The following is a 26,725-nucleotide window of genomic DNA, read 5'->3' on the forward strand; positions in this document are numbered from 1 at the left end:
AAACAATGCAGATGGCTTGTTGTTATTGATGTATGTGGTATTTTGTGTACACTGTGCAGGTCAGGTCTTGGAGCAGCGTTTTTCTGCCCTGTGTGATTCACTGTGGATTTTTCTTTAAACTTCACAGTGATTTGCCTTGCTCAAGAGCATTCTCAATTGTGTTTGAGGAAGGAAAAGTGAATTAACACCCTCACCTCTCTGTGCTGGACCTAATTTGAGCATTATGTGGATCAGTGTAGACAGAGAGGAAACAACAGGTGATATTAAATCACTCCTCTGTAGTTAACTGTCCTTTAAACCACTCTTCTGTCTTTCCCCTTCTACCTTTCCCTGACTGTACCTCCTCTCCGTCCTCCTCACATCATTAAGTGCCTCTCTCTCCATGTCATCCTTTTCCTGTTTAGCTCCTCCCTGCAGCTGTCCTGTTGCTGTTGTTGTCCTTGTCCTTCTGTCTGCCAGTGTCTGAGAGAGCTAAGCCAATTCCAGCCCAGATTACAGTAATAAAATCACTGTGAGGCTGGGGATTAAGGCTTGGGCCTCTAAACACACTGGTAGTAGAAAGAGGGAAAGGGGGGGGGGTGGAGGAGGCAGATAGAGAGACAGTGAGCAGGTGAAGAAGAGGGCAGGCAAGGGAGGTAGGGTTAGTGTGATTTCCTGACCACAAAGAGAAGGATTAGGATTTAGAGTTAGTAAGAAGTAAGTTAGTAACACAAGTGTACATGCTCACAAATCCATGACATCATGTGAACATAATCAATTAGAGTTAACACAGCTCTGACACAATCATGGATAATGATTACTGGGTCATTACACATGCCATTATACTGTAAAAAAAAAAAACTCACACACAAAAGTAAAAATTCTTATCATACATTTTTATAGAAGTTCTGACAGCCATTTCAGAATAAAATAACTTATCTAAATGGTTTTAGTGTGGGTTACTACTATATATATATATATATATATATATATATATATATATATAAACTCAATAATAATTAAGGCCATACTATACTATTTCTTAGACATGTAGTCATTTGATCAATTAATGTGATATATGATCAATTAACTACAGCAGCTTTGAAATACAGCTCTGACCTTGTGTATCATTTTGAAGCATAACATCATGTAATGTAGTTCTGCACTACACCAATATAAAAGACACAATTTAAAGAATTCTTTCTTTTTACAATAAAGGCATGTGTGTGTGTGTGTGTGTGACTTTGATAAGCTTGTATGTATACTTTCAATAGTGTGTCTGTAGTTTCACTTACTTAATGTTTATTGTTTCAGTCTGCGTGTCTATGTAACGCCCCATAACCTCCATGATAGAAATGGTTTCTAACCATTATGGATGTCAAAGGCCAGTGTCTCCATACTAGATCAGATGATAACAGTCAAGTGAAAGATAATGTGCTTCTTTTAGGCAGCCTTATTTAGCAACTCAATGTGTTTGCTCGCCATCTGGTCTGTCTGTACAGCGTGTGACATCGCCAAGCAATCAATAAGGGCACTCCTCTAGGTAGCCCATAATTACATAAGGGTGCCTTGAAACTGCGCACCTTAAGGATCACAAGACTGGGGGAACTTAATGTTGGGTCACCATTTTTGGCCACTTAGAATGGATGATCAATTCTGCACAGCCATAAATGATTCAGGCCTCCGATATATAAAGACCTCATTAAACCTAAGTCTGCCAGTCTGTTCTATACACAAAGTTAAGAAAAAGCTAGAAATATACCTCACACTGGCATACAACAAGTTTCTCTCTTCCTTTCCCTCTCTCCCTCTCACACACACTCACGACTGACGTATCTCTGACGATTACACACTATGTGCCCCCACGTCAGCAATGCACCCAAAAAAAAAAATCTCTTCTCTTTAGTTATTTATAAAGTCTTTTTTTGTCCCGGAGTTAAAATAAAAAAGGGGGTCGCGGGAAAATTGAGGGGAAGAGGGGCTGTGAAGGAGGGAGAAGTGAAGGAGAGGGAGGCAGCCTCATTCTCATCCATCTCTCCTTCTCCTCTATTATTCATCAGCCTCTTCTCATCCCTCGTTCAGCTTGCTGATGGAGGATAAAATAGGTCACAGAGGAAAAGGCTGGTGCTCGCACGGTGACTGATGTCTTCCCTGACATATCGTGCACTCATCTCCTCCTCCTCCTTCCCTGCATCCCTCGCTCCTCTTCCTCTCTCTTTCACGTCCCTGCTGCTGCTGTCACTGTCTTCTCGTCCCATCTTTCTCACCTGCTCTCTCTCTCTCTACCTTCTCCTCTCTCTGACACTGCTTCCCCTCACATCCCTCCCATCTATTGAGAATTCCTGGATTCTGTCTTTCCTCAGCTCAGCTCACTGTCTCCTCTCTTTCTCTTCTTGCTTGCTGTAGAGGAGCAAAACTAAGACAAAGGAAATGTGTTGCTGCTAACTATCTGCAGGGGGCACACCAAACCATCACATCTACGGATCTTGCCATAGGGAAGGAAAGTAAACAAAAGAAGAGGAAAAAGGAAGAAAAATTGAGTCATGTTTTTATTTGAGCTGTACTACTTTTCGGTACTTTCTTGCTCAAACCCCCAATTGAAACTTGTGGTTGCTATGAAAATACAGTCTGCCATTTTCATGTGGGGCTTTATTACAGTGGAAAAGGACAATAAAAACCAAGGACAACACACTCAGACACCAGTGTTATATTTCTGGGAGTGAATGCTAATGTTGTCCCATATCTGCTGGATGTGACAGTGATGACACAACAATCAGCCACTGCATTAAAACCACCTGCCTAATATTGTGCGGGTCCATCCTCATAGTGCCGAAACGGCACCTACCTGCCGGGGTATGGACATGGAACTTCTGGGAGCGTCCTGTGGTGTCTGGCATTGGGACATTGACAGTGGAGAACATTGTATTGTAACAAAACAATCAATGTTATTCAGTTCTCCTGTCAGTGGTTTGAATGTAGTGGCTGATCAGTGTGTGTCAGTGTTTACAGCTTGTTCTGACATACTGTATGATTGACAGCAGCAGGATGTAAACATGTCAGCATTAAATATAATTTGGTAGAGTCAGTGAACTGTTATTTTATTGAAAATGAAAACCTGTGATCTCAGTTGATCAGCTGGCAAGTAGTTTCTTTTGAAATTTCACTTGCATTACTGAAAAATATTTTACACACATGAACGCGTGCGCACACACACACACGCACACACACACACACAGTTACTTGTTTGGCACATTCCACTACTGGTCTTCATAGAAGACTTTAGCCATGGCGAGGGCAACCTTAGCAACCTTTTTGTCCTTGGCATCAGGGCCCATGTTAGCTCGTGCCAGTCCTATCCAGTACTGCTCTGTACGGATCTGGTAATCTGTCACGGTCTCCCCCTCCTGCACTGCTGGGTGCTCTTCTTCATCTGGAAACACACAGACAGGTAGAAAGGTTAAAGATGCATGTTAAAGTTTCTTGGTCAAATTTACTGAGAACAGCTGTAATTCAGCTGTTTTCCTGCCAAGTCTGATGGCACAGAGGGAGGTCAGTAGAGACTGCCAGTGGGCTAGTTTGTTTACAGAAGTCATTCTAATGTCTCATTCTAATGTCTGAATCATTTGTGTTATAATGCCACAAACATCTCTTAGGGACACACAGATATATGGCTACACACAGCTACAGAGAAAGATAATTTAACAGACAAGCAGACAACATAGGTAACCTGGCATGTGTGTGTCACAGAAAATACAACACCAGGAAAAAAAAACCTCTATTGGTCAGAAATGTAAGATTCAGTGTTTTTTGGATTATAGCTCAGCCAACACTGTGTTTCTGAGACTGCTAACTATAAACATCTGATAATAATCTGATAATAATTTCAGGTTAATATTCATTTTCAACAGCAAAACTTTTAATAAGGATCACAAATTTAGATTTTAGTCATGCAAGCTGCATGGTTCCAGGGATGGCAATGATGACCTGTTTGTCTGTCTGTCTACTGACCACTTTGGTCAGCAAGTAGTGGATGAACTGACATAAAATTTTATACCAACATTAAGTGTCTCTGGAAGATAAATTGTAATTACTTTGTTTATTATTGTCTAGCACCATCACCAGGTAAAAACGTTCATTTGTCCAATACGATGGTTTCACAAAACGAATGAATGTTGTGTTTAGTGTCAATCAGCAAACGTTAACATGCTAAGATGCTAAAATGAAATGGTAAACAAGGTAAACATTATACCTGCTAAACATCAGCACGTTCATATTGTCACTGTGAGCAACTGATGTTAGCACTTAGCTCAAAGCATGACGTGGAGCACATTATTCCCAATACTGCGTCAGACGTGCACATTGTGTGAAAAGGAAGTGTGGCGACCCAACATATTTTCCTGCCACCAGTTTCAGGCCATTCCACTAGGCAGTGAAGAAACAGACTGCTAGCCAGTAAACACAGATGTAAAGAGAAGAGAAATGTATTCAACACATTTGTTAGACCTAAAGGTTTTGGTGACAAGCACTGAATGATAATTTAAGAAGAAAACTCCACAGGATACCTTTAGGTAATTGTGACCTACAGTGAACTGGAAACAGCTGAGAAGTAAACTTGTTAGCGCTCTCTGGTGGCCTAAATAAGGGCTGGCTTTATACAAGACAATAACTAGTTCTTGCAATGACTGAAAGGCAAAAGTGTTAGTATGTAATAGCCAGGCTGGAGAGAAGATGGAATACCTGGCCAATGGTTCACATGAAAACTGAAATAATTGCGTCAAGACTGAAAAAGAGAGAGCTGAGCTATCACGAAGCAAAGTGGGTGTGAATGTTGGATGATTAGTCTCAAAAAGTTATGGAAACTGTCATATACAGCCACAGTCCAGCATCAGAAATGTGGGGGGAGGGATGTTCTGAAGACCAACTCAAATGTGTGTGTGGATGTCAGTATAGCAATTTCTTGTAATTTTATCATGGGCCAACATGTAGTCTGACAACGAAATATCATTGATAAGCTACTATGTTATTGAAAATAATTAAAGATAGATATTTTTACTGAATTACATAAAAGTGTGAATTATTAGTGTCTGGAGTTTCCTAATGACACCATGTGTGTGCGTGTTTGGAATGGTGGTATACCACATATGAAAATCTGTTTAATGTCAGGCATATCCTAGTCTGGATACAGTGCTTGTTGCTCATTAGAAATCACATTTAAAGGTAAAGCAGCCAATAAAGAGACAAATGAGTGCAAGACAAAAAAAGAGGTGAAATAATCCCTTGCCTTCCTCATCCTTGCTTTCTTCTTCAGATGACTCCTCCTCCTCCTCTTCCCCTTCTGCTCCTTTTGCCTCCTCCTCCTCCTCCTCCTCCTCCTCATCGTCCTCTGACTCAGACTCTTCCAGCCACTCTTGCGTCTCTGTGGAGAAAGAATCATAAATCCAAATGAAACCTCAAACCCCTCTCTCCAATCTTATCATCACTCCAACTCCTCTCCTGCGTCAGAGGATACTCAAACATGACAAATCAGCACACACACTGACTGCTTTAGACTACCTGAGGCCTGTACTACAGTATGAAGCAAGTTCAACCTACCCAGGATATCTTTTCTTTATCTGGCTTCACTGAACCTAACAACCACAGTCTGGCTAAGTGGTCGTACGAGGCTGGTTATCAACTCATTAAGTCAACCCAGGATATCCCGAGCGCGTTCACGTGAAAGAGGCAGAGTTGTTAGTTAAAAGCAGCGTTGTCAGAACCACGAGTAAAGTACTTAATATGATATGAGAAGTAACACTGACACCTGCATACCTGTTTGATTCTAGCGACATTCATAAATGACATCTAACAAGGTGAAATGAAGATATAACAGTAAGTATGTGATCACTTAGTGTGATTAACTCTGTTGTGGACATAATGGAAAGACTGGAACAGCAAAACAACTCCACTGATCTATAAAAATGTCTATCAATCTTTGTCAATTGTCACTTTACTTCACTTTACTTTTGGGATCCTGCAGAAATGATGACGCTAGTTTTCCAGTGATCTGATTGGTCACTAGTTAATCCGATCCTCTGAAGTTAACCTGCCCAGGAGCAGGTTAGCTGTTCAGCATCAGTTACCATGGCAATTTACCCTGCTAAGAAGTGAACTGCCGTCATAAGACTGAAGACCCGGAGTTAAACCTGAAGTTACAGGCCTCTGGTGAGGTGACACTTAGTAAATCTAAGATCATTTTTGCTACTTAAGAGTCTTTTATACTGGCTGACTCACTTGGATCCATTTCAATCAGAGTCTCCCACCGGTCCATCTTGTGGAGGTCCAGACAGTAGAAGTCATTCAGGGTGAACTGGCGGTCACCAACTTCAAACATGCCCCCGTATATGAAGAGTTTGCCCTGACGCACCGTTGCCATGGCATTGGACCTCGGGCAGGGCTCCACCAGGGGTTTGGAGGCTGAACATGGGGAGATAATTTTTTTTTTATTAGTTTAGTGTGTGTGTGTGTGTGTGTGTGTGTGTGTGTGTGTGTGTGTGTGTGTGTGTGCGCGCGCGTGTGCAGAATCTTGCCATCCTCTTCCTCTTCCTCTTCCTCCTCCTCATCGTCCTCCTCCTCCTCCTCCTGAGCTCCAGGGATCACTTCCTTGATGGTCATCACTGTGCCATCCTCAGAGACAATTTCCTTGATGACCTCAGTGGGTCCTTGAGGAGCGGCCTCCTCCCCCTCCTCTTCCTTCTCTGCTCCTTCCCCCTCTGCTCCACCCTTCCTCCCCCTTCGTCGTTTCTTCTTCTCTGTCTTATTTCCCTGAACAGACAGAAACAAACATTTGTTGGAGCAATTCAGCAGCACCTCATACTGTAATGATCTGGTCACATGCCAGAGATGCCATTCAGAACATTATTTAACAAATGTAAAGGACAAATGATGAAGGTAAACTGTCAAAAAGTATTCGGACCTTAACTCACATTAACGATCACAGTCACCACTTAAACATTTAATGGAACAACAGCCAACTTTAAAAAGGAACTCCAAATATTGCCTGTAAGCAAAAGGTGAATATGTGTCATCAGGTGTAAGTAAGGTGCATGGATGTGTGAATGAAACTCATCAAGGTGAAGCCTGTTCTCCTAATTCTAAGAACAAAGAGTCTGAACAACAAGCTGGCAGGATTTTCCTCTTTTTCCAGAAGAAAACAGATTCAATTAGCAAGAAAAAAAAGCATCACTCCAACCTAAAAGAACGTGATTCAGGTCGGTTCAGCTGGGGAATTTGAGTGTAGGTCATGTGTCAACACCCAGGCAGCTGATGAGTTTTCTGTGGAACATCTAGGGACGTCATAAGAACTGATACCTCACTACCAAATCAGTGCTAAAATTCTGAAAACATGTCGGTACTTGTTCTTCTACAGCACTGTAGATGTCATAGGTACTGGAGATGTGATTCCTCTGGGACCACTGAGGTAGTAACTCTACAAGTGTTCTAGTCTGATGGCAAACGCAAAGAGAAAAAGAAAGACGCAGTAACATTAACAGCAACATGTGGAATGGCTGCAGCGAGTGTGGGTCCACTGACAGCACCACCATGACTGGGAAAAAAAAAAAAACACACACCAAGAATTGTTTGAGGCAGATCATCAAGGCCAAGTTTTAGATAAAAAAAAGAGCCAGTATACAAACAGTGTCACAGGGAAAGGAGGAAACAACCTAAATATATATATATATATATATATATATATAGAAGCAGCTCAAAAACAGGCATCTGGATCTGTATGCAGAAATCAGGGGGAGTGAGTTTCAGAGAATCATGACATTTCAATGATATTGGTACCAACTACCAAATTTCTGGTATTGTGACCTCCCACCTCCCTAATCCTGATTGGTCGTTGCTGTCAGTCGGATAGAATTATATATGCATTACCATAAAAAATCCCGAATTGCTCATAGAATAAGAAACTGTAATTCAACAGTCCTCAACATGCATCACCACTAAGTATTATTGGTTATTCCAAACAAGGACATGTAATCACAGTGACAGTTTGATGCATCATGTGGCACAGTTACATTACCAGCACCGACACTGGGATGGGATCAAATGACCACATGACAGGTTAATGTGGAAAAAGTCATGTGTCAATTAACTTCCACATTTGAGAAGATGACAAAATAAAATGACTTAACACAAATCTACAACGTCTTAAGAAAATCACCTGAAAACTGTAAGTAATGGCTGAGCTGTCTTGCAACAGCTAACATGTCCTTTTTCTATCATGGTTGATGTTGGGGTGGCCTACATGCTAATAAAGTATAATGTAAGTCTGATTGTTTTCCTCATGCATTAAAAAGACATTAAGATGCATTTACCCAGAGAAATGATGCTTTCATCCATATAAACTTGGCAAACATTCATTCATGAAGCAGATAAATCAAGGCCTTGGAGCTTACCCTGAGAACACCGGGGAACCAGCGGTTCTTCACTATGTCATACAGGTACAGGTCGTTGTAGAAGTCGCCCTCCAAGATCTCCTCCTCTTCCTCATCGCAAACCCCGCCAAACAACACCGCCCGCCCCCCAGGGCCCACAGCCAGGGAGAAACCAGAGCGAGGAGGGGGTTTGTTACCTGAGGGGTTCACCCTAGACCATGTCCACTTCTCTGGAAGACAGAACCAAGACAAGTCACTAAAAGACAGGAAGGATAGTATTGAGAGCCGAGGGAGCCTTGCGGATGGAAAAGGTCTTCAAGAAACCTAAAAGAAGTCCAGTTGCCTTCAACTTTAGCACTTAAGACTACCATGATATAGATGACTGAGAACCTACACAGACAGGGAGGATGGTAGCGGGAAGTTTCTATTAATGTTCATAAGTTGGACTGTCTTAAATAATTTTGTTTCTAGAAACCAAGTTTGTTTATACCTTGGCCGTCTTTACCCTCTCGCTTAAGAAGAAACATGTCAGTGTGGATGGTCCCTTTCTCGACATCCTTCTTGACTCTCTAGATAAACACAAACACAATTATTAGAACGACCACAATACAGAAAGTAATTTATCATCAAAATGGGGGAGGCAGACATGCAACTACAGTATCAGAGCCACACACTCACCACTTTAGAGTATCCCCCATAGATGATGACACCTGTGCCATCAGGTGTTGAGGTCATCTGACAGGCAGAGCGCATGGAGGGGGCGGAGCCTGATGGAGTGAGGCGTGACCAGGAGAACGTGTCCAGGGAGAAAGAGTAGACATCATTGTAATAGATAAAATCCCTGTGGGGGTGTCAGGAGAGAAAAGGTAGAAAACAGCTTGAGTAGTGTTGACATCATGACTTGTTGCAGGGGGGACAAACCACTTCACATTTCACACATGGAAGAGTTCAATCATTCAAACTTAAACACGAGTATACCAGCACACTGCACACACAATGTTTCTGTTTTCTCACCGTAATCTGAACTTTAAGCCAGCTGATGCCAACACACTGCTGTCTGGATTTCATTTGGTCACTTCAGTGTAGAACTCCACAACATGCTGAACATCTCACACACATACATGTGTGTATGCCGTGTGTGTGCCTTACATGGCCACAAAATTTGGCACTTTGTGTGATAGCCAGCTTGTTTATACATGCAGCACAGAGCAACACTAGCATTCATTTGTAGTCATGTTCCTCGTACACCGATGAATTTAAACCTGCTCTCATTTTAGCTTTGTTTTAGGCTCCAACAGTTTCTGAGACAAATATGCTCTTTAGTAAAAGCTGGATTTATCAGAGCTTTTTTTTTGCTGGAAATAGCTTCCTCCTGCTGCTGGAGGTGAGAACAGTGAGAACAGTGACAATGAACCACAACACTTGAGTTGTGTCCTGAAAAACCAAAACAATAAACTTAATGAAGACACTAAAACACTCAGTATCACTGAGGGGAACGGCAGTCAGGTGATAATTCTCTGCAGGGTGTCTCCTTTCACATTATGAAAAGACATGTGACCCATTAATAATATAAGAATATTGATTTGTGCAGCTTTAAGTTTGACTGAATATGCAGTGTTTCTGGAGAAATAGTTGCTTCACTGCTTCAAGGATAAGCCTGACTTTAATCTGCATTCTTCTTATGGCCAACAAACTTCCTGACACAGTGTCTTTTCTGGTGCTAGGCATTTTTAGTGCATATTCAAAGTTTTACAGGGGGCTTTAACCATAGATGAAACTATAATCATACTTCCACATATTCTAGTTCTTATTTGTTTGTTTGTTTTCTTTTTGTAAAGTGTTCTTGGATTACACAAAAGGCACTTCAAATCAAATGTATTATTATTGTTGTTATACTTAAACTTATTTAATACATTTTATACTTATGCAGCCAGTCTGTATATGCCCCCATGAATCACTGTTCTCCATTGGAGTTACATTAGTCTCTTTAAGATCAAGATCATTTAAAAGAGGCTCTCTCCCTTCACTCGTTATAGATATCAAGAACATGCAAACCAACATATTACCTGCCCACCATCATCCCCATTTAAACAGGCCAACTACTCTTTATTATTAATCAGTAATCAGTAATTTCTGCCTACTTGGTGCTCTCATGGAAACCTCCAAACAACAGCAGCTGTCTCTTGCTGAGGACCATCCGGTGACCACTGCGCCCCGACGGCCCACCCGGCGCCCTGGAAAAAAACACAAGTCATTTCTAAGTACTGCTGTCTGTTAAATTATAGTTATAAAACACAAACACCTAGCACATCACACTTGTACAACCTGATCAAGTTGGAACTTTATGAAGTTAATTAATCAACTGCATATTACATTACATGATAGATTCAATTCATTAGGATTTCCTAATACATGTATATTCTATATATTTCTATCATTTTTATTTAATAGTATTTATAGTTACTCTCAGCTCCCTGTATTCACACATTCAATCTGCTGACCATTACTTCCACTTATCCTCCGCCTTTTGTTCATTATTACATCTGTTTTTATGAGCTTGCACACATACTTGATGTTCTCCCAGGTGTGTGTAGCCAGGTGTAGCACCCAAAGGTCCTTGTAGTGGTAGAACTGTTCCCCGTTTGGAGAGGCAAACTCTCCCCCAAACACCCAGAGCTGGCCCCCACCCTGTGGAACTACCACCGCCTGATGGGAGGAGAGAAAAGAGTGAGGAAGGAGTGAGACGAAGGGGAGGAAGAAGACTGCATAGACACAATGAAACAAGGAGCTCTGATGTCCTCAGATTTCGTTGCCGGCCATGGTGACACTGCTGATGTGTTTCAAAGTTTCCCCAGTTTGTGCTAAAGCACTCTGCCCCCTTGTGTCTGACATGAAGAATCACATTATCAATCGCATTTCAAATTCAGCGACGTCCAATCAAAATGTCATCTGCTACTGTAAATCAAATACTGTAAAACAGTGGAAAATTTAGGATTCTATGTCTGCTGGGCTCCAAATCAGAGCAACAAACCATTGTGATGTTTCAATGTGAGCTTAAATATTAGCAGATCTTTGAGGGCGTACCTGGTGGGAGCAGCGTGGTGGAGGAGGGTTTGGGATCTCTGATTTAACCCAGCTGTTCTTCTTGATGTTGTAGAAAAACAGATCATTGTACAGATATGTCTGCAAAAAAAAAACCAGATACAATATTTGTATCAAAGAGCACACCCTCCACTTCATACACAGACTGTACAGTGTAAATGATAGTGAAACTGTTGTGTTAAATATAAACTAAAACTTTGTTAGCGATTGTTTATAGAAGCTGCCGTTACTACCGCTGACCGTGCCTGACCTGTCTGCATCCAAAGTGAAAAGTTTTTGACTACCTTTTTTCCATTGAAGAATTCTCCTCCAAACAGGATGAGTTCATCTTTCTCAGGATGGGCAGAGAGTGACGCATTCAATCTGAAAAGCATGAAGAGACATCAGAGACTAAGATACATCTATTCTCCTACCATGACTGACTGCAGTGATTCATGTGTAACATTACTATCTCCATTATAGCTACTTTTTAGTCACACTAGTGCCATGGCTCCAGGGATGGCAATGTTTGTCTGCCATGAAATTATGTACACATCTCACCAGATGATGTATCCTGATCCCCTGACTTTTCCTCTAGTGCCACCCGGTTGACATTTGCAGTTAAGAGTAAAAACACAAACTGTGGCATGGATTGCAATGAGAAAAAAAAAATGAAAAAATTATCAGATCAAAATTTTCATTACATTTCAATCTGCCTTAGCTGTACTCTGTGTTTCGTGCTGATAAACAGTATTAAGCTATTTAGTATTGTGCTCTTCTGTCTCTCTCTCCTCTTCTGTCTCTTTCTGCAGGTATTTCTGCCTCTGGAGCTGTAGAGTCTGATCTGCGATGACAAGTCTCCTGCTGCTCCTACAACTCCACTCAACACCTGCTGCTAGAATTAGAAATTACTTATACTGCTATTAGTTTTAGTGCTACGTTAGCAGTTAATACTTTAATTATTGCTATCATCGTTACTATTACTGTATTATTGGCATCACCTTATATTTTATATGGAACCCGTGTTATGCTATGTTCTTCTCACACTATTCTCTCTACAACTTCTGCTTCTACTCTACTTGGTCTGTTAAATCTGAAGATGGCAAATTTCTCCCCTCTCGATGGAGATTAAGATGTCCAAAGGCCAGGTCTAACAGAATAAGAAATAGCATTTTCTTTTATACTATCAAACTGTTAAATGCTCACAGTGTGTCAGCTGATGATCTGTTTTACCCATCAGTTACTGGTTTGGATGTATTCAAGGTTTTATGTTATGCCAGCACTCATGAACACTGTTGTATGTGAGCTGCTGATATGTCATGTCTGTGTATTTCACTTGGCTGAATGACAAACGTCCCACGTTCTTCACCTTGGTGATGGAGGTGAACATGTCGTCTCTACCACCTGGGTCTTTTTTGCATCCAGATGCTGAAACTCAGCTATCAGAGCCTCCAGATCCTCCTGGAGACAGGAGAAGGAAGAAAGAAGGGAAAAACGAAAGGTAATGTAAGAAGCGCAAACACACAAGGCTGGAATTGGCTTTCAGAAAGTAGCTGATGTTGTGGGTCCAAGCAATGTTGCAGACAGTTGTGTTACTTCGCACTAATTTAGACTGGAAGTTGAATGTTAATTAGTACATTGTAGTAAACAATTTAGTGAGCAGGACATAGAGCTGAAATAGTTCTCACGCCATATTAATCGTCATTTAAGACTAACAAGAAGCTACAAAGCTAAACGTTAGGTCATCTTTGTGACATAGCCTAGCAAAAGAACAAATATTAATATTCAACGTTAAACATTTAGTTCAGGTTAGTCACGGTACCTCCTCTCGTTTGGACCTCTTGGAAACCTTTTTCTCCATTTTGGCTGCTGTTTTCTCCGCTCCCTTCACCTTCTTCTCTTTCTTGCCTTTTTTGCCCATTGTAGTTGGGATGTAATGACAAAGGTCCCTAGTTCTTTTATCAGTTATTTGAATGAATTCGGTGCCACATGGAAACAAACTCGCACGCCAATGCCTTTCCTCTGACAAGTGAGATTTACTTCCGGCAACAAACTCGGCCTAAGAGCAGTGTGGAAATGCAACAGCGCCGTCTAGCGGAGCACAAAGCCGCATGGCACCATCCAAAATGATGAACTCGTTTTATCATAGGCCTGATAGTAGCAACAAGCAGCCATATACATATACATACGTGTGTATATGTAAGAGAGTACTCAGTGTCCACTTTTTAAGGTTCACTTGTGTTTTCTAATGCAATCCAATACAACCATTCTGCCACAAAGTTTACTGTTACGATGACTGTAATGCTGTTGCTTTAGATTGCCCAGGTGTAGCTAAGAGAGTGGCTAATAACTGGACTAATATAACTCACTAATGGAGAAATAAAGTGAGGGCATTTTGACCAGATCTTGATCCAATATTCTATGTGTGGCACGTTCAGTATGCACAGATTTTCTTATAGATTTTTTTTGTATGTTTGAATTTAACTTTTTTTTTTTGCTAAATGACGTGGCTTAGCTTTGGAAGGTATAACTTATTCATTGAGGGCAATTCTAAGCATTTCCACAAACAGTATATCATGAAGCAACACAAATGAACACACATAAAGATCCACAAGACAAGATCCCACCCTAGGTTTTATATAGATATGAAAATCTAGCAGGGAGTGAAGCTAATGGTGCTGATGGTGATGATTCTGATGATGATGATTAGTTATTTAGCTGGCCATGTTTAAATGCATGTGTCCATTTATCCTCAGTGCGTGAGCAATGTCACAGAGCAAAACCAATCTGTTTCAGTGTTAACTACCACAGTTGACTACCACTCCTCCTCTGAGTTGATCATCCTAGCTAATGTCTCATCTGCTTCAATGTCAAGGTCCAGTCTGTGTCTGGTCCTCTGTCAGTGGACAGACTGAGTCCACCAGTCGGTGGTTTGATCTGACCACCGACCTTGTCTCGTCTCAGCGGCCTGGCCGATTCCAAGCACTAGTCCCAGTTGGTCCCTGCTCTTCAATCCCTTCATTGCCGCCTTTGGTATCCTGTGGAGACCTGCCTTCACTGCTGCCCCCCTGCTGAGCTTCCGGGGGGGGGGGTCCTCCTTTTCCCCCAGCGTCTGCCAGGCTGTCAAGTCTCCGAGCCGTCCTCCCGAGCACCTCCGCTGGGCTCCGGTCTCTGAGTAACCTGCCTGAGGTCTCCAGTTCCCTGGCTCTCCAGATAACAGGCCAATCATCTGTTTCCTTATCTTCAGTCTTGTTATCATAAGTGTCTGACAACATTATGGTTAGGATTCCTACAGAGATAGAGCTTTTAATTAAAGAGTAAGATCCTTTTTGTTTGTCTAAAAACATTCCTGTATATCACTACCAGACTCCAAAAAACAAAAACTGGAATTTTCCGGTACAGAGTACAGGAGCTGCTGGAATACTACTGCCTCCATCTGTTTGTTGGTGTTGTGTGGTTGTTGTTGTTGTTGTTGTTTGGTATTTTGTGGAATCATGTCTTTCACCAATAAAGCAAAATCAGGATTCTGAAAAAGAAAAGACAGAAGGAAAGGGAAAGAAACTTAACGTAAACTGAGGGTAAACAGCTTGTGATGGATTTCTTTGAAAGGTGAGGGTGAAGAAAGGAGAGCACAACTAATACAAGTTAATGGTTTAAACTGATAGCAGCAGTTTGGTTTTGTTTTGGTTGAAGGCAGGCAGCCAGGCTTGGTGCATATTTCCACTGTATAACGGTCAGTATCATAAATGAATCAGCATTGTAGCTGTAGCCTGTTTTACTGCATGTTAGGCTATAAGCAGGTTAAGAGACTAACATCAGTCCTGAAGGGGGCCCACAGAGACTGCTTACGTACAAGACCCAGTGACCCTCTGTCTCTCCCTCTTTCTCTCTCTCTCCTCTCTTTTGCTCCCCTTTCTTCCTCCCTCTCTCTCCCCCGTTTTCTTTTTCCACCTCCTTTGCGGCGGAGAAGAACAAGCACATAGCACATCACTTCAACACAGAAATCTCTCTCTCTTTCTCTCTCTCTCTCTCACACACACACACACACACATTCCTGTTACCCAGTGTTCATTTCCTGTTATAGAATTGTGTGTTTTTTTTAAATAAAGATGAATATCACTTTCCGGAGAGGAAAACAAAAGAATTCATTGTCATATTTTTAAACATGCTTTTTAAATGACACATGAGTTTTGGTAACAGCACTGAGAAAAATTCAACCATCCTCCAGAAAGTTGAGTTTGACCAGTACACATATACAGTCCTAGTTAAAGTTACTGGCACCTCTTAATTTCAAGTACATAATTCAGAATATCTTCAGAAACAGAATATTTTGATACAAAATTATTGTACAACAACAAAACAATGCTTTCATATAGTAAAATGAAGAATACAATCATATCTCAAAAATATTCAGCAGCAACTATTTAGATGAATACATGTTTCAACTTATCCTCAGAGTTTCTAGGATGTTAAGTACAAATTTTGACCCAATCCAAAAATAAGCCGTTGTTGAATAAATTGTGTAAATGAGCCCTACATGAAAAGTTTCCTGAGATAACTTCTGCTATGATTTGGTGCTATATCAATAAAACTGAGTTGACATGAATGAAGAAACACTGTCTCTGGTCAGTCTCTGATTAACTTCATGTATTTATTCTGGGCCCTGGAAACAGACTCCACACATGACTTAGACTCAGACTTAGACTTAGACAGACTTTATTGATCCTTTTGGGATGACTCCCTCGGGGAAATTATGTTTCCAGCAGCAAACGCAGACAGAACACATCACACAGGGCAGCGCAACAACAGTTTGCGAACGAAAGACAGGGCAGCATGCAGGACAGTCAGCAAACGACCATTTCTCTAGCATGAGAAACATGAAAGAATCTGCTTCACTAGTCCTTCCTGAACTGAAATGAGGACAAGGTCATAGTTAGCTTCTTCTCTGAATAAGCAGTTTGCAACAAATATATCTCAGACACTGAGACACTACAATCTTCACAACTGGACAGTCTGTTGTCAAAGGATGCACTGACCCCTGGGAGTTATTAGATGTAAAATCAGGCAAAGTGTCAACCTCAAGGTGGTGCTAGAGAAAACATCAGGAGACCATCACAGACAGAGGTGTTCAGTAGTTGCTGAGAGAGGTCAGTCAAACTAACACTGCCATCCTTAGAGCCATGGCACTGTAGTGGCTTAGAATTCAACAGCAACACATCTTACCAGAAACAGTGTTTCTGTTACTGTGGATAATCTTCAGAACATGCTGTCAACACCCTTCATATGGACTGTTTCTTCAATATAATGATATATTCCAATTAAAACAGATGTCAGCGGGGCCTGATATCAGTGATTCTGGTGATTGAATTGTTGTTGCCATAACTGTGGTGATGCCAACCTGGACAGCTATAGGTAAGCCTCATCTCATTCTTCCTCACAGAGCTCTGTGGCTCTGTTGGAGGGTCATGGGGAATAGCTGTAGAGAGAGGGCAAAGGTGGGAGCATCTCTGTGGACATGTGTCATATGTCTGCGGATGTGACAGGTCACATTTGAACATCCAATGCACCGCAGCATCAAAGGACATTAAAGGACATCAGGTCCCAGCTGAATGCCACTTGGCTGGGGGTAGTGTCTATTGGAGGCCACAGCTCCTCACATCCCACATCAAACAATGTGAACCTGAGGTGATTTATTACTAACTCACAAAGTGTTGGCATGTTTTTATTGTGTTTTCAATTTGGTACAACATGTTTTCCTTATGAAATTACAGTTAAAGGAGGCCCATAAACAATTTTCCTGTGAAAAATACTACAATACTTCAGCTCTCAACTAATCTGTGTGTATCATAATTTACATCATTGCTCTAATAAATATTGTTATATTAACAATGGCTCATATGATTATGTTTAAAGGGGTTACTCATAGTTTTGGAGGGTTTTTTTTTTTCGGTTTGCAAATTCCACTCTTATCAACCCTGTTTCCAGCTGCAGCAGGAAGCTGTTTTCAGCACTGGCTGGTGAACATAGTGGAGCATGTTGAAGCTAAAAAGCCAGATATTTCCTGAGGAGATGGAGACCAAACAGAGCTGTGAGGAGACCTCAGTGAACGAATGCTAATGTTGCTCTGTGTCTCCTGGATGTGGAAGGAGACAACACACAGGTCTCAAGAACTTCATGTTTTGATACAGTTAATCAGTGCTGCGTTTTCAGCTCGTTCTGCTGCCTAAAAATAAAGCAGGAAATAAATTGCTGTAGTCAAGAATGTGATAGACATTTGATACATTTTTTTTTTGCTTTAATATTTATTACTATTATTATTATTTACCATAGATGTTATTGTAAAGTGCTGCTTTATTTTTTTAATAGAGATAATAAAGTGATGATGTTTACCATTATTTATGACCCACAATCCTTTGTGCAATGAAAAAAAACATACCTAGGGTCACGTGGTATTGTCACTGAGGCGGAAATGAAAGTTCGTTAGCGACAGAGCACGGAGCACAGCTGAAAAAGGTACGGGGAAGATTACATTTTAACTTAATTTGTTAACGTGTCAATGGATACAGCCTGTTCTGACATGAACCACGTTACTATCAGTGCTGCTTTAATTGTTGTCAGGTGATGAGAACAGGTTTTATCGGCATGTCCTTTTACGAGATCCCCATACGAAGCTCGCTCGCTAACAGTTAGCTTCATCCAGAACAAGGCAGCGAGAGTTAGCCACCTCGGACCGGACATGTAGTGACTTCACCTTCAAAAGAAATGTTAAAAACGGTCACATTGCGAGGAAAAGAGGTATTCTACTGAGTGGGGAGCTACGTAATGCTATTTTCCATTCAGTAATAATAGCGTGCGGTATCTTTTACGTGTAATCTATTAGTCATAACATGTTGCAACATCGCTAAATTTACCAGGTGAGTTTTAGTTTGGAAAAATTGACCGGAAGTGGCAATGCTGTCTTAGCTTGGCTTGACAGTGATGCATACAAATACCTTGATCATCTTCCGTGTTTGTGTTTTGTGCGCAGCAACCAAGCCAAGGGTATTTAAATACGGGGACAATAAGATGTGTTTAGCAGGGTGCCAGTTAAATCTTTATTAGTCGTTAAGAATTTTAACCAGGATCCACTGAGCAGCGGATCTAAGTAACGCTGCGTAGCCGGTCAGTTTAATTCAAAGGTTGGCTGAAGATGCTGTTGTGATCGCTTTCATCTGTTTGTCTGCAGCCCGGAGACAGATCTCAGGTGTCCCTTTGATTAATACATCTCTTAATTATTCGCATTGATTATGACCAGGTCACATCTGTCCGTGTTCTGTCGGGTTCTTTCTGGTCTCAGACTGAGGTGCCAACAGCAGTCACCTTGGTGCTGCAGCAGGAAATGTTACACTGATGACATGATGAGGATCCCTTCCACAAACCAGGTTTAGGGGTCAGGATCTCTTCTTGATGTACACAGTAAAAATCAGTACAAACTCTAGCTTCAGACCAGAGCTCAGTTTTGCTGTGTAGCGTCTCACATATGCAGGTCTCTTTGCATTAAATCCAGCAGGCGACATCTCTGACTTTGCTCAAGGTGATGTTGACAGGGTCTGATGAAAGTCTTGGCTGGCTGGGGGGTAAAATCTCTGCTGTTATTGAAATGTATTTGCTCAGGTTGTTAAATATACATGTCATGCTTCTTACGTTTGTGTGTACAGTTTGTTCTGATAATGTGATGCAGTGTGTTGTAATATTGTGTGTGTTTGTGGTTGTTTCAGAGCTGTGATGTCATGGCAGCAGCCAGTGTGAGCAGACCTGCTGGGGCCCAGGCCACTGAAAAGTCTCAGCTGATCCTGAAAGGTAATTATCTTTTTTTGTTCATCATATTTACCGACTGGAGCTTAATGTCAGAAATTGTCTCCAGATGAGTAAACACATTCTCTTGAGTTTCTCTCCGATGCCTCTCTTTTCTTCATCTGCCTACCTCTACGTGCGAGGCAGCATGAAGTCAAATCTGTCCATCTATCATAACATTAAGATATCATGAAAGTTTCTTTATGTATATTTTTAGCTACTTCCCTCCTTCCTTCCTTCCTTCCTATGAAAACAATGTGTCAATCTGACACCTCACAGTCTATGTTGTGCTAGTCAGTTTTACACTCATTACTAGTGGTCAGAAGGCCATTTTACAGCCATTCTTCAGTTGGTTTACACAGCTAACCTGCTGTTCAGGCTTTGTTCAGGCAGGATGTGTAGCAGTGTCATGGGATTTATAAAAAGTGAAGGACATTAGGACAATTCAGACTGTGTCAGTTAAGTCTTCATTTACTTATGCTGCATTTTGACTCTTATTCTTGTGTGACCTGTGACATCCACTGTGTCATCACTGTCACTGTTCAACAGATGACAGTAAAATTTTAGCTAGTCATCATCCAGTTATTCTTACATTAGAAGCACTGATGCTTGAGTTTGATCACTTCCTCTGATCAGATTTCTTTGTTGTGTTTCATTAACCTGTTCCAGCTCAAACAAGTCACCTGTTTGAACTGAATCATTGGCAAAAATGTAAGACCCAGGATCATGTGAGTTTGCAGAGACTAAAATGATCACACATTATGAGGCTCAGGCAGCTCACAACACCATTAATGGCTCTGTTCAGACCCTTTAAATGTTTACAGTTACATTACTCCAACTTTTGTTTGTATTGAAGCAACATCCTAAATAATGAAGACTTTTCTGTCCATCAGATCAGCACTGCCATCACGTCTGTCAAGCTGTCAAGCTGTCATCAAGTCACACAGGAAAAACAAACGTTGCATTAGACTGATGTAAAATCACAATTTTTGATTGATTTTCATACAAATCTGATTTAGTAATCGCTCCAAATAGGAGTGTCTTAAAAAAAAAAAAAAGATGAACTCTGACTGTGTAGTCCCACTCACTGAACACAGCCCAATGGTGTATATTACCATGATCCCCTTCTCCGTCTGCAGCAGGAAATGCTCTAACAAACACATGGATATCAGTGTATTGTCAAAATGATTTTGAAGCTGTTTTTTTAAAGTAAAATAGTTCCATAATGTTGCTTTGAATATGACACAAATTGCCTTAATTAGGCCTGTCCCATACTGTACATGTTGATGATTCAATGGCCAGTTGAGATTATTATTAAAATGAAACTGTATCTGTAGATAAGACAAAGCAGGAGCCATAAGGTCATAATAAAGTATATTATGTTTGGTTGGTTGCCTGAGGTTGTTCTCCATGCACCACCCACAACAGTTGTGTGATGGGAGGTACCCTACACTCTTGGTTACCTTGATGAGTGCAATGTTGTCATAACAGGTGAAAATGAAATACAGTTCAAGTCATTTAATACTTCAGTATATTTAGGTTTTATTCTACTACATTGGTGATTTTTGTGTCTATGTCTCACATCAGCCTTGTGTTTTCCTACAATGTGACCAAGGTCTTCCTTTCTACTCCCTCTCCTCTACACAACTAGTCTTATTTTACTCAGTCACAGTTCAGTCACAACCTCTCAGTGACTTTGGCTGTTGATAGTTTGAGCTCTGACTCACCTCCTCATTTCCCTCTCTATTGATCTGCTCTCGACCACTGTCTACCTTTTCTCCACTCCTCCCGCCTCCTCTCACTCTGTTCAAACCTTCTTTTGATTCTTCCATTTCCATCTCTCTGTGTCATTTCCTTCTCCTCTTCAGATGACTGTGAATGAGTCACATTTTATTTTTCCAGATGTTTATGAGTACAGGGATTGTCAGCTCGTCTTAGCCGCCACAGATCTGCTGATACAGGAAGAGGTACAGATAGAAGCCTTTTTCTCTGTCAACATTTATTCATCCAACCACTTGTCCTGATCAGACGTACAACGAGTAACACCGCCAGGCTGTGATTCAGGATGAACGAATCGGCTCTTGTATGACTGGCACATGCTGTAACAAGATTCTCAGCAGGCCCACAAAAATTCAAAGACACTAAGCCTGTCTAAGCCCAGCTGTAGACTTTTTAACCCACTTCCACAGCTCCCAGTGGAGCCGAGATAAAATAAAAAACAGCTCAAAATGCAGAGAAGTGTGTTCAGAAAAGGTCAGAGAGTTTCCTCAACAAGCAGGGAGTTTCATTGTATGTGAGTTTACTGTAACAGCTGCACAACTTGTTTCATGAAGGTAGTTAAAGTTCAGCTGTTGGGGAAACTGAATCACAGCATAAACAAACTGGTAAACAGTCGAATTTTTAGACTGTGGATGCACTCTAATGAAGGTCCTGAAAAAGTCTAATGAAAATAACTGAAAGTGGGACCACAGATGTTTTTCTTTCTTCCGCTAGAGGGCAGTGTTTATATTTCTCTTTTTGCTTTCCCTGTCAGAGAAAACCCAGGTTGTGTCTCAAATCCATACAACATGTTTATTCTAAGCAAGTTTAGTGTGTGTCTTGTGTCCACATGGGATGAATGTCAATATGAGGTATAAACTCAAAACCATCAAGTATGAATACTGAAAAACATGATTCTGTTTATCAGCACTATTTTCCCACAAGGCCATGCACAAAGGAAGTCGACAAAAAAACAAATTGTGAATTGAAGTGAAACAACAAAAACCAAAATACTGTCTGTGTTCCGTGCCATTTCAAATTTTACAGATTTCAGTTTTATTGCGTATTATATCATGTCCAGTGTAAAGCTGTCAAGTATCTTCTGTCTTGTGTACTTACTGTATATTGTGGTGACAGTGATGCTGCCAGAACCAGAAATCAGTATCCTTTAAGTACTGCAGTAATATGTTTGTCTTTGCGTGTTCATGTGAGGATGTTTCCTCTGTTGGTTGCTCAAATTTAAGGCCTTGTTTTTGCAGATGACCTAATTTTAGTGGCCCCATCTCATTGGCTGGCACAGAGGTAGATAGTACATTATTAAAAGAAATTGTAGCCACAGTGTTATTGACACGAAAGCTAAACCTTTCACCTTTAAGATACACATCAAATTGAGATGCGTTTCCTTATTGCGGTTGGACTATGTCCGCAGTCACAGTGTTTGTGTGTCGCAGTTTTACATTAACTCAGCTCTCTTCCATGTAACTCTGTGTTTTTGTCATTTATACCTGATTTAGTGTTACAGTTAGTCCTGCACTCTTTAATGTATTCCTTCATAGCTATTTGCCTTAATGTGTTTCTCTCTCTCTGTGTGTGTGTGCATGCAGTGGTTTCAGCGAAGCCCCAGTCTCCCAAGCTGCCAAACCGCCACTCTCGGCTCAGCTCCTTCGTCGAGGTGACTGCTGACGGTCTGACCAGTGAAACCAAAAAAACAGGCAAACGCAGTGGACATCTAGAGCTGCAATGGAATGAGGACCTCACCCTGTGAGAACATCATTACCCACACACATACTTTATACAGTCCTGTATTTTAGTTGTTTGAAAACTTGCGTAAATAATTATCTAGAACATAAAAATCTGTTGCGTGCATCCTCCTGTGTTGTTGTGTAGTTAGTGATAAAGGAAATGATGGAAAAGGTTCCAAATACCAGAATGTTCCACTGTAGTAGAAGTGCTATAACGTGGCTAACTTTTAGCTGATAATCAGCTGGTTCTGCTGTAAAAATCCAGTTTATTTAAAGTAAAATGCAACTCATTTAAAACAATCTTCCCCTGGTAAAACAGAAAACTCACTTGACTCACAAACTCACAGACATTGTTACAGTAGCAGTAGATACAGAAATTAGAATGATAATAATGATACAGGGAAGTGTTGTGTCAGTGAGTTTTTCATGCTGGTATTAGGTCAGCGTACAGATATGCAGTATTTATTGTATTTTTAATAAAGTGTGTTAGTGTGGTAACAAATCTCAGTTGATTGTGTGTGTGAGTGTTGCTTTGTGTTTCACAGCAATGTGACGCCTCAGAGTCGTCTGGATCTGAAGCTGTGGAGCTGCCACACCCTGAGGAAGGAGCTACTGGGCAGCGCCACCATAGACCTACTGGACACACTGCGCACACACGATGGCAAGAGTAAGGACACATATACATGCGCACACAAACTTTATACCCATCATATTATACATTATAATATATCCATTTCCCTGCAGTGCACAGTAAGCTGCAGCCTAATTTATAAGCTAAAACAAGCAAGAGACAGGTTTGAATTTACAGCACATGTGCAGGAAATTTAATGTTTCATGTACAGAATTAAAAAGAAAGAAAAATAAAGACACAATAAGATGAGAGAGCAAAAGAAATAAAAGAAAAAATACTATAAGACAAGTCTTCATATTCTCCTGCTGTACTGATGTAAAGTGCACTTCAATAATTAACAAAGTTTTAAAGCAGTGGTTGGATCCTCTGAATGCCTGCAAGCCACACTGGATATGCTTCTTTCCAAACAAGATGTTTACCTTCACAGAGACCAAAAACTAAGGATGTGTTTGGGTGCTCCTTGTAAGGTTTAGGTTTAGGTTTATCACCAAGAAGTTGTCCACAAAGTGTACAGTACAAGTTGTGAGTTTTATTCTTAAAGACATGACGGACAATTGTTAACAGTGTCAGTGTATCGATATAACAGCAGTGAGGTTTATACATTGCAGAGGATATCGTCTGTATCCTCTGAAGGCTGCATTTCTTCGTCACATTCTGAAAATGTTAAAAATGACCCAAATGCAGTAAATTAGTACCAGAACTACAGTCAGTGACTTTCTGGAAGCTGTCTTATCACGTCTCAGAGGAGGTTGAGTAATATGATGTAATGTTCCGGTCATACGCCACCCACCTCAAAGGATGTGCATTCCTCTCTAATTCAGAGTTTTTGGATTCTTAAAGTTTCATGTTCAGGGCTACTATATGCTGGTTATTAAAAATTAAAAACTTGCTGATAAGGTTGCCACTGCAACAGTCCTAATACTGAAGCTATACTTGAATGAAATAATGTGATACAATATTTGAACCTGTGGTAACTGATTTTTGTCCACGAGGAGGCAAGAGAAACAAGTGAACACAACACTTACATATCATCACCTGTTTGATAAGATGAACTTGTTAGCAAACAGTTGTTATCTAGCACTTTGGGATGACTATTATCATTCATTTGGAGTAATGATACTGGTCCCCCTGGTGAACGTTCTGCCAGTGTTTGATAAGTGTGTCTGTTTGCTGTTAGGTGCTCAGCAGGTGTGGTGTTTGTTTTTTGAATTTTGCTGCAGAAAACAGCTGCCTGCTGCGGCCGACTCTGAGAGAGAGAGAGAGAGAGTGAACTAAAACTGTAAAATTGTTGGACAACCGATCAATGAGCTGAAGCTCGTAAAGCCGGGGGTGGGCTGTAGATTCAGGTGATGATTGTCCACGAGTGACCCCAGTCACATGTTGTTTTCAATGTCACTGGATATACTGTCATTATAAAAATATACATTTTAGCCACTGTAAATCAAGCAGTGTCAGATCATAGTAAAAGTTACATCTGGCCAAGCATTCAGTGTCACCTCTCAGTGTTTGATGCTATGGAACAGTTTAGTCAGGTGTCAGTCGGACAGTTTTCACTTCCTGACACAAGAAGTGTCACGTCTGCTCCTGAAACCACTCTACAGATCAACAGCAATATTTCAAATCTTATATTCAGAATATTACTTCAGTCATCTAATACCTCTTTTGGTAATAAATGTCTCAGCAGGGTGGCCGTCCACCGATGTGGAAGATAAAACACTGTGGCTTCACACTGTTTCCTCATTTTAGAGCAATAACAGCAAATGTTCAGTTTCCCTCATCTCTCCTCACTCTCTCTCCCTCTCTTCCCTCAAACTCAACTTTTCTCCCTCTCCCCACCACCGTTGTCCTCTACCTTTTCAACCACCCATCCTCTTACTCCGTTTCTCTGTCGTTCCTCCTCCCCCCTCTAGTGGAGAACGTCCAGCTGAGTCTGGTGCTGCAGACGGAGAACAAAGGCTTGGTTGTAGCGGGAGGCGAGCTCAACGTCTGTCTGGACGGCATGGTTGTTGATCTGGGCTCTCTGCCCAATGGCAGCACGGCAGCAGACAGTGAGTCCCGCCTTTACCACACACACACATACATACATACACAGAGGTGAGTGCAATAACACAGAAACGTACAGAGAAACACTCACAGCAGATATCCCTGCTGTAGTGTTAAAAAAAAAGACACACAAATTCCACAGTTCTGATTTTCATGTTTGTTTGTTTTTTTTTTACCACTTAGTTCTCTGAGGCTTAGAGAAATGAACAAGAAAGAACTGGTTTAAAAAAAAAAGGAGATAAAGAAAAGGATAAAACATAAATTATGTCTCTAGGGAAATAAGGAAAAGAATAAAGGCCAGAAAAGATAATGAATGTAGAAATTTCAATATAAAAACATGAGAGAGAGGCAGAAATTGCTCTACAACCGTAAAGAACAAATCACTGATTTGTTAATATTCTTTATTAAAGTTTACTGAGCACATTTAACATGTAATAAACCTCACACAAACTGCAGGGAAAAGCTAATATCAGGAGGCGTTCTCAGTTTGTGAAAATTCAGCGTTTTGGAAACAGAAGGTTTTCATTCGTTAGATATATTAAAGTGAACATGCACGTACTGTTTTCCCACAGAAATCCAGACAGCTTATTAGCACAGAATACACCACAATACTAAACCATTTCTCCTCCTCTCACTCTTTCCCTTCCTGTCTGTCTTAAATGTTTGTTATATTGCCAACAACCACACACACACACACACATATACAGACGCACATCCACATGCATCTGTTTGTACAGTAAGATGTTTGTGTGTCTGTCCACACTGGTAATGAGTGCTCTCCCCACTTGGAAAAAAACAGAGGTTTTATTTTGTGTAAATGACAATTTTCCAAAGTCACTTCTTACCCACAAATCTAACAGTGTTTGTGCCCGTACAGATTTTGGTCCTTTTCTCTGTGAGATGAGAGTGTTTAGTCTTGGCTGTGTGATTTTTTTTGTGGTGACAGAATTGTACATAGAATTTTGTTTTTATTTGACCAATTAAAGTTGGATTTTAAATAGTTTATAATGTTATATTTAAGCCAAAAAACTGACAGGTAAAGTACTTAATCAAAAATCACTTCTGGTCTAATAAATAGTGTCAACCTATGAGATGATGTAGTTTAATAAGCACCACATTTATTGTACAGGTGATCAGTACATTGTTTGTAGAATCTCCCAACTTTATTTATTAGTCATTTCAGTCATTGTTTAATAACCTGCAGGAGGAAATGCCTAATTCACTGGATTTAGTCTTAACAA

At 40.8% G+C, this 26,725-nt stretch overlaps 2 protein-coding genes across 2 annotated transcripts; one reads left to right on the forward strand and one right to left on the reverse strand.

The window, feature by feature from the left end:
* Nucleotides 1-2,515: 2,515 nt before the first annotated feature.
* Nucleotides 2,516-13,518, reverse strand: LOC108872387 (kelch domain-containing protein 4). The gene is made up of 13 exons (XM_018660032.2): nt 13,300-13,518; nt 12,847-12,938; nt 11,783-11,861; nt 11,481-11,579; nt 10,966-11,102; nt 10,538-10,630; nt 9,075-9,237; nt 8,887-8,965; nt 8,418-8,626; nt 6,546-6,780; nt 6,250-6,432; nt 5,261-5,395; nt 2,516-3,409 (listed from the first exon to the last, which is right to left on the reverse strand). Exons 1-13 carry the CDS (start codon nt 13,396-13,398, stop codon nt 3,237-3,239), a joined length of 1,776 nt encoding a protein of 591 aa, XP_018515548.1. The 5' UTR covers nt 13,399-13,518; the 3' UTR covers nt 2,516-3,236.
* A 4,393-nt stretch (nt 13,519-17,911) lies between these two features.
* LOC108872386 (NEDD4-like E3 ubiquitin-protein ligase WWP2) lies at nt 17,912-25,671 on the forward strand. Its single transcript, XM_018660031.2, has 5 exons — nt 17,912-17,990; nt 19,235-19,316; nt 22,673-22,829; nt 23,356-23,477; nt 25,352-25,671. The coding sequence occupies exons 2-5, from the start codon at nt 19,247-19,249 to the stop codon at nt 25,537-25,539; spliced, it is 537 nt and encodes a 178-aa protein (XP_018515547.1). The 5' UTR covers nt 17,912-17,990; nt 19,235-19,246; the 3' UTR covers nt 25,540-25,671.
* The last annotated feature ends 1,054 nt before the right edge of the window (nt 25,672-26,725 follow it).

The sequence above is a fragment of the Lates calcarifer genome, unplaced genomic scaffold (assembly GCF_001640805.2).
Source record: "Lates calcarifer isolate ASB-BC8 unplaced genomic scaffold, TLL_Latcal_v3 _unitig_491_quiver_1031, whole genome shotgun sequence".
NCBI classification, from domain to species: domain Eukaryota; kingdom Metazoa; phylum Chordata; class Actinopteri; family Centropomidae; genus Lates; species Lates calcarifer.

Excerpts from the sequence above, each read along its gene's own strand:
- LOC108872387 (XM_018660032.2), bottom strand. The coding sequence starts at position 13,398 with ATGGGCAAAAAAGGCAAGAAAGAGAAGAAGGTGAAGGGAGCGGAGAAA. Across the intron at positions 10,631-10,965 it reads CACACCTGGGAGAACATCAA|GGCGCCGGGTGGGCCGTCGG; the intron begins GTATGTGTGCAA and ends GTTTTTTTCCAG. Across the intron at positions 9,238-10,537 it reads GGTTTCCATGAGAGCACCAA|GGATTTTATCTATTACAATG; the intron begins GTAGGCAGAAAT and ends ACACCCCCACAG.
- LOC108872386 (XM_018660031.2), top strand. The coding sequence starts at position 19,247 with ATGGCAGCAGCCAGTGTGAGCAGACCTGCTGGGGCCCAGGCCACTGAA. Across the intron at positions 19,317-22,672 it reads GTCTCAGCTGATCCTGAAAG|TGGTTTCAGCGAAGCCCCAG; the intron begins GTAATTATCTTT and ends GTGTGCATGCAG. Across the intron at positions 22,830-23,355 it reads TGGAATGAGGACCTCACCCT|CAATGTGACGCCTCAGAGTC; the intron begins GTGAGAACATCA and ends TGTGTTTCACAG.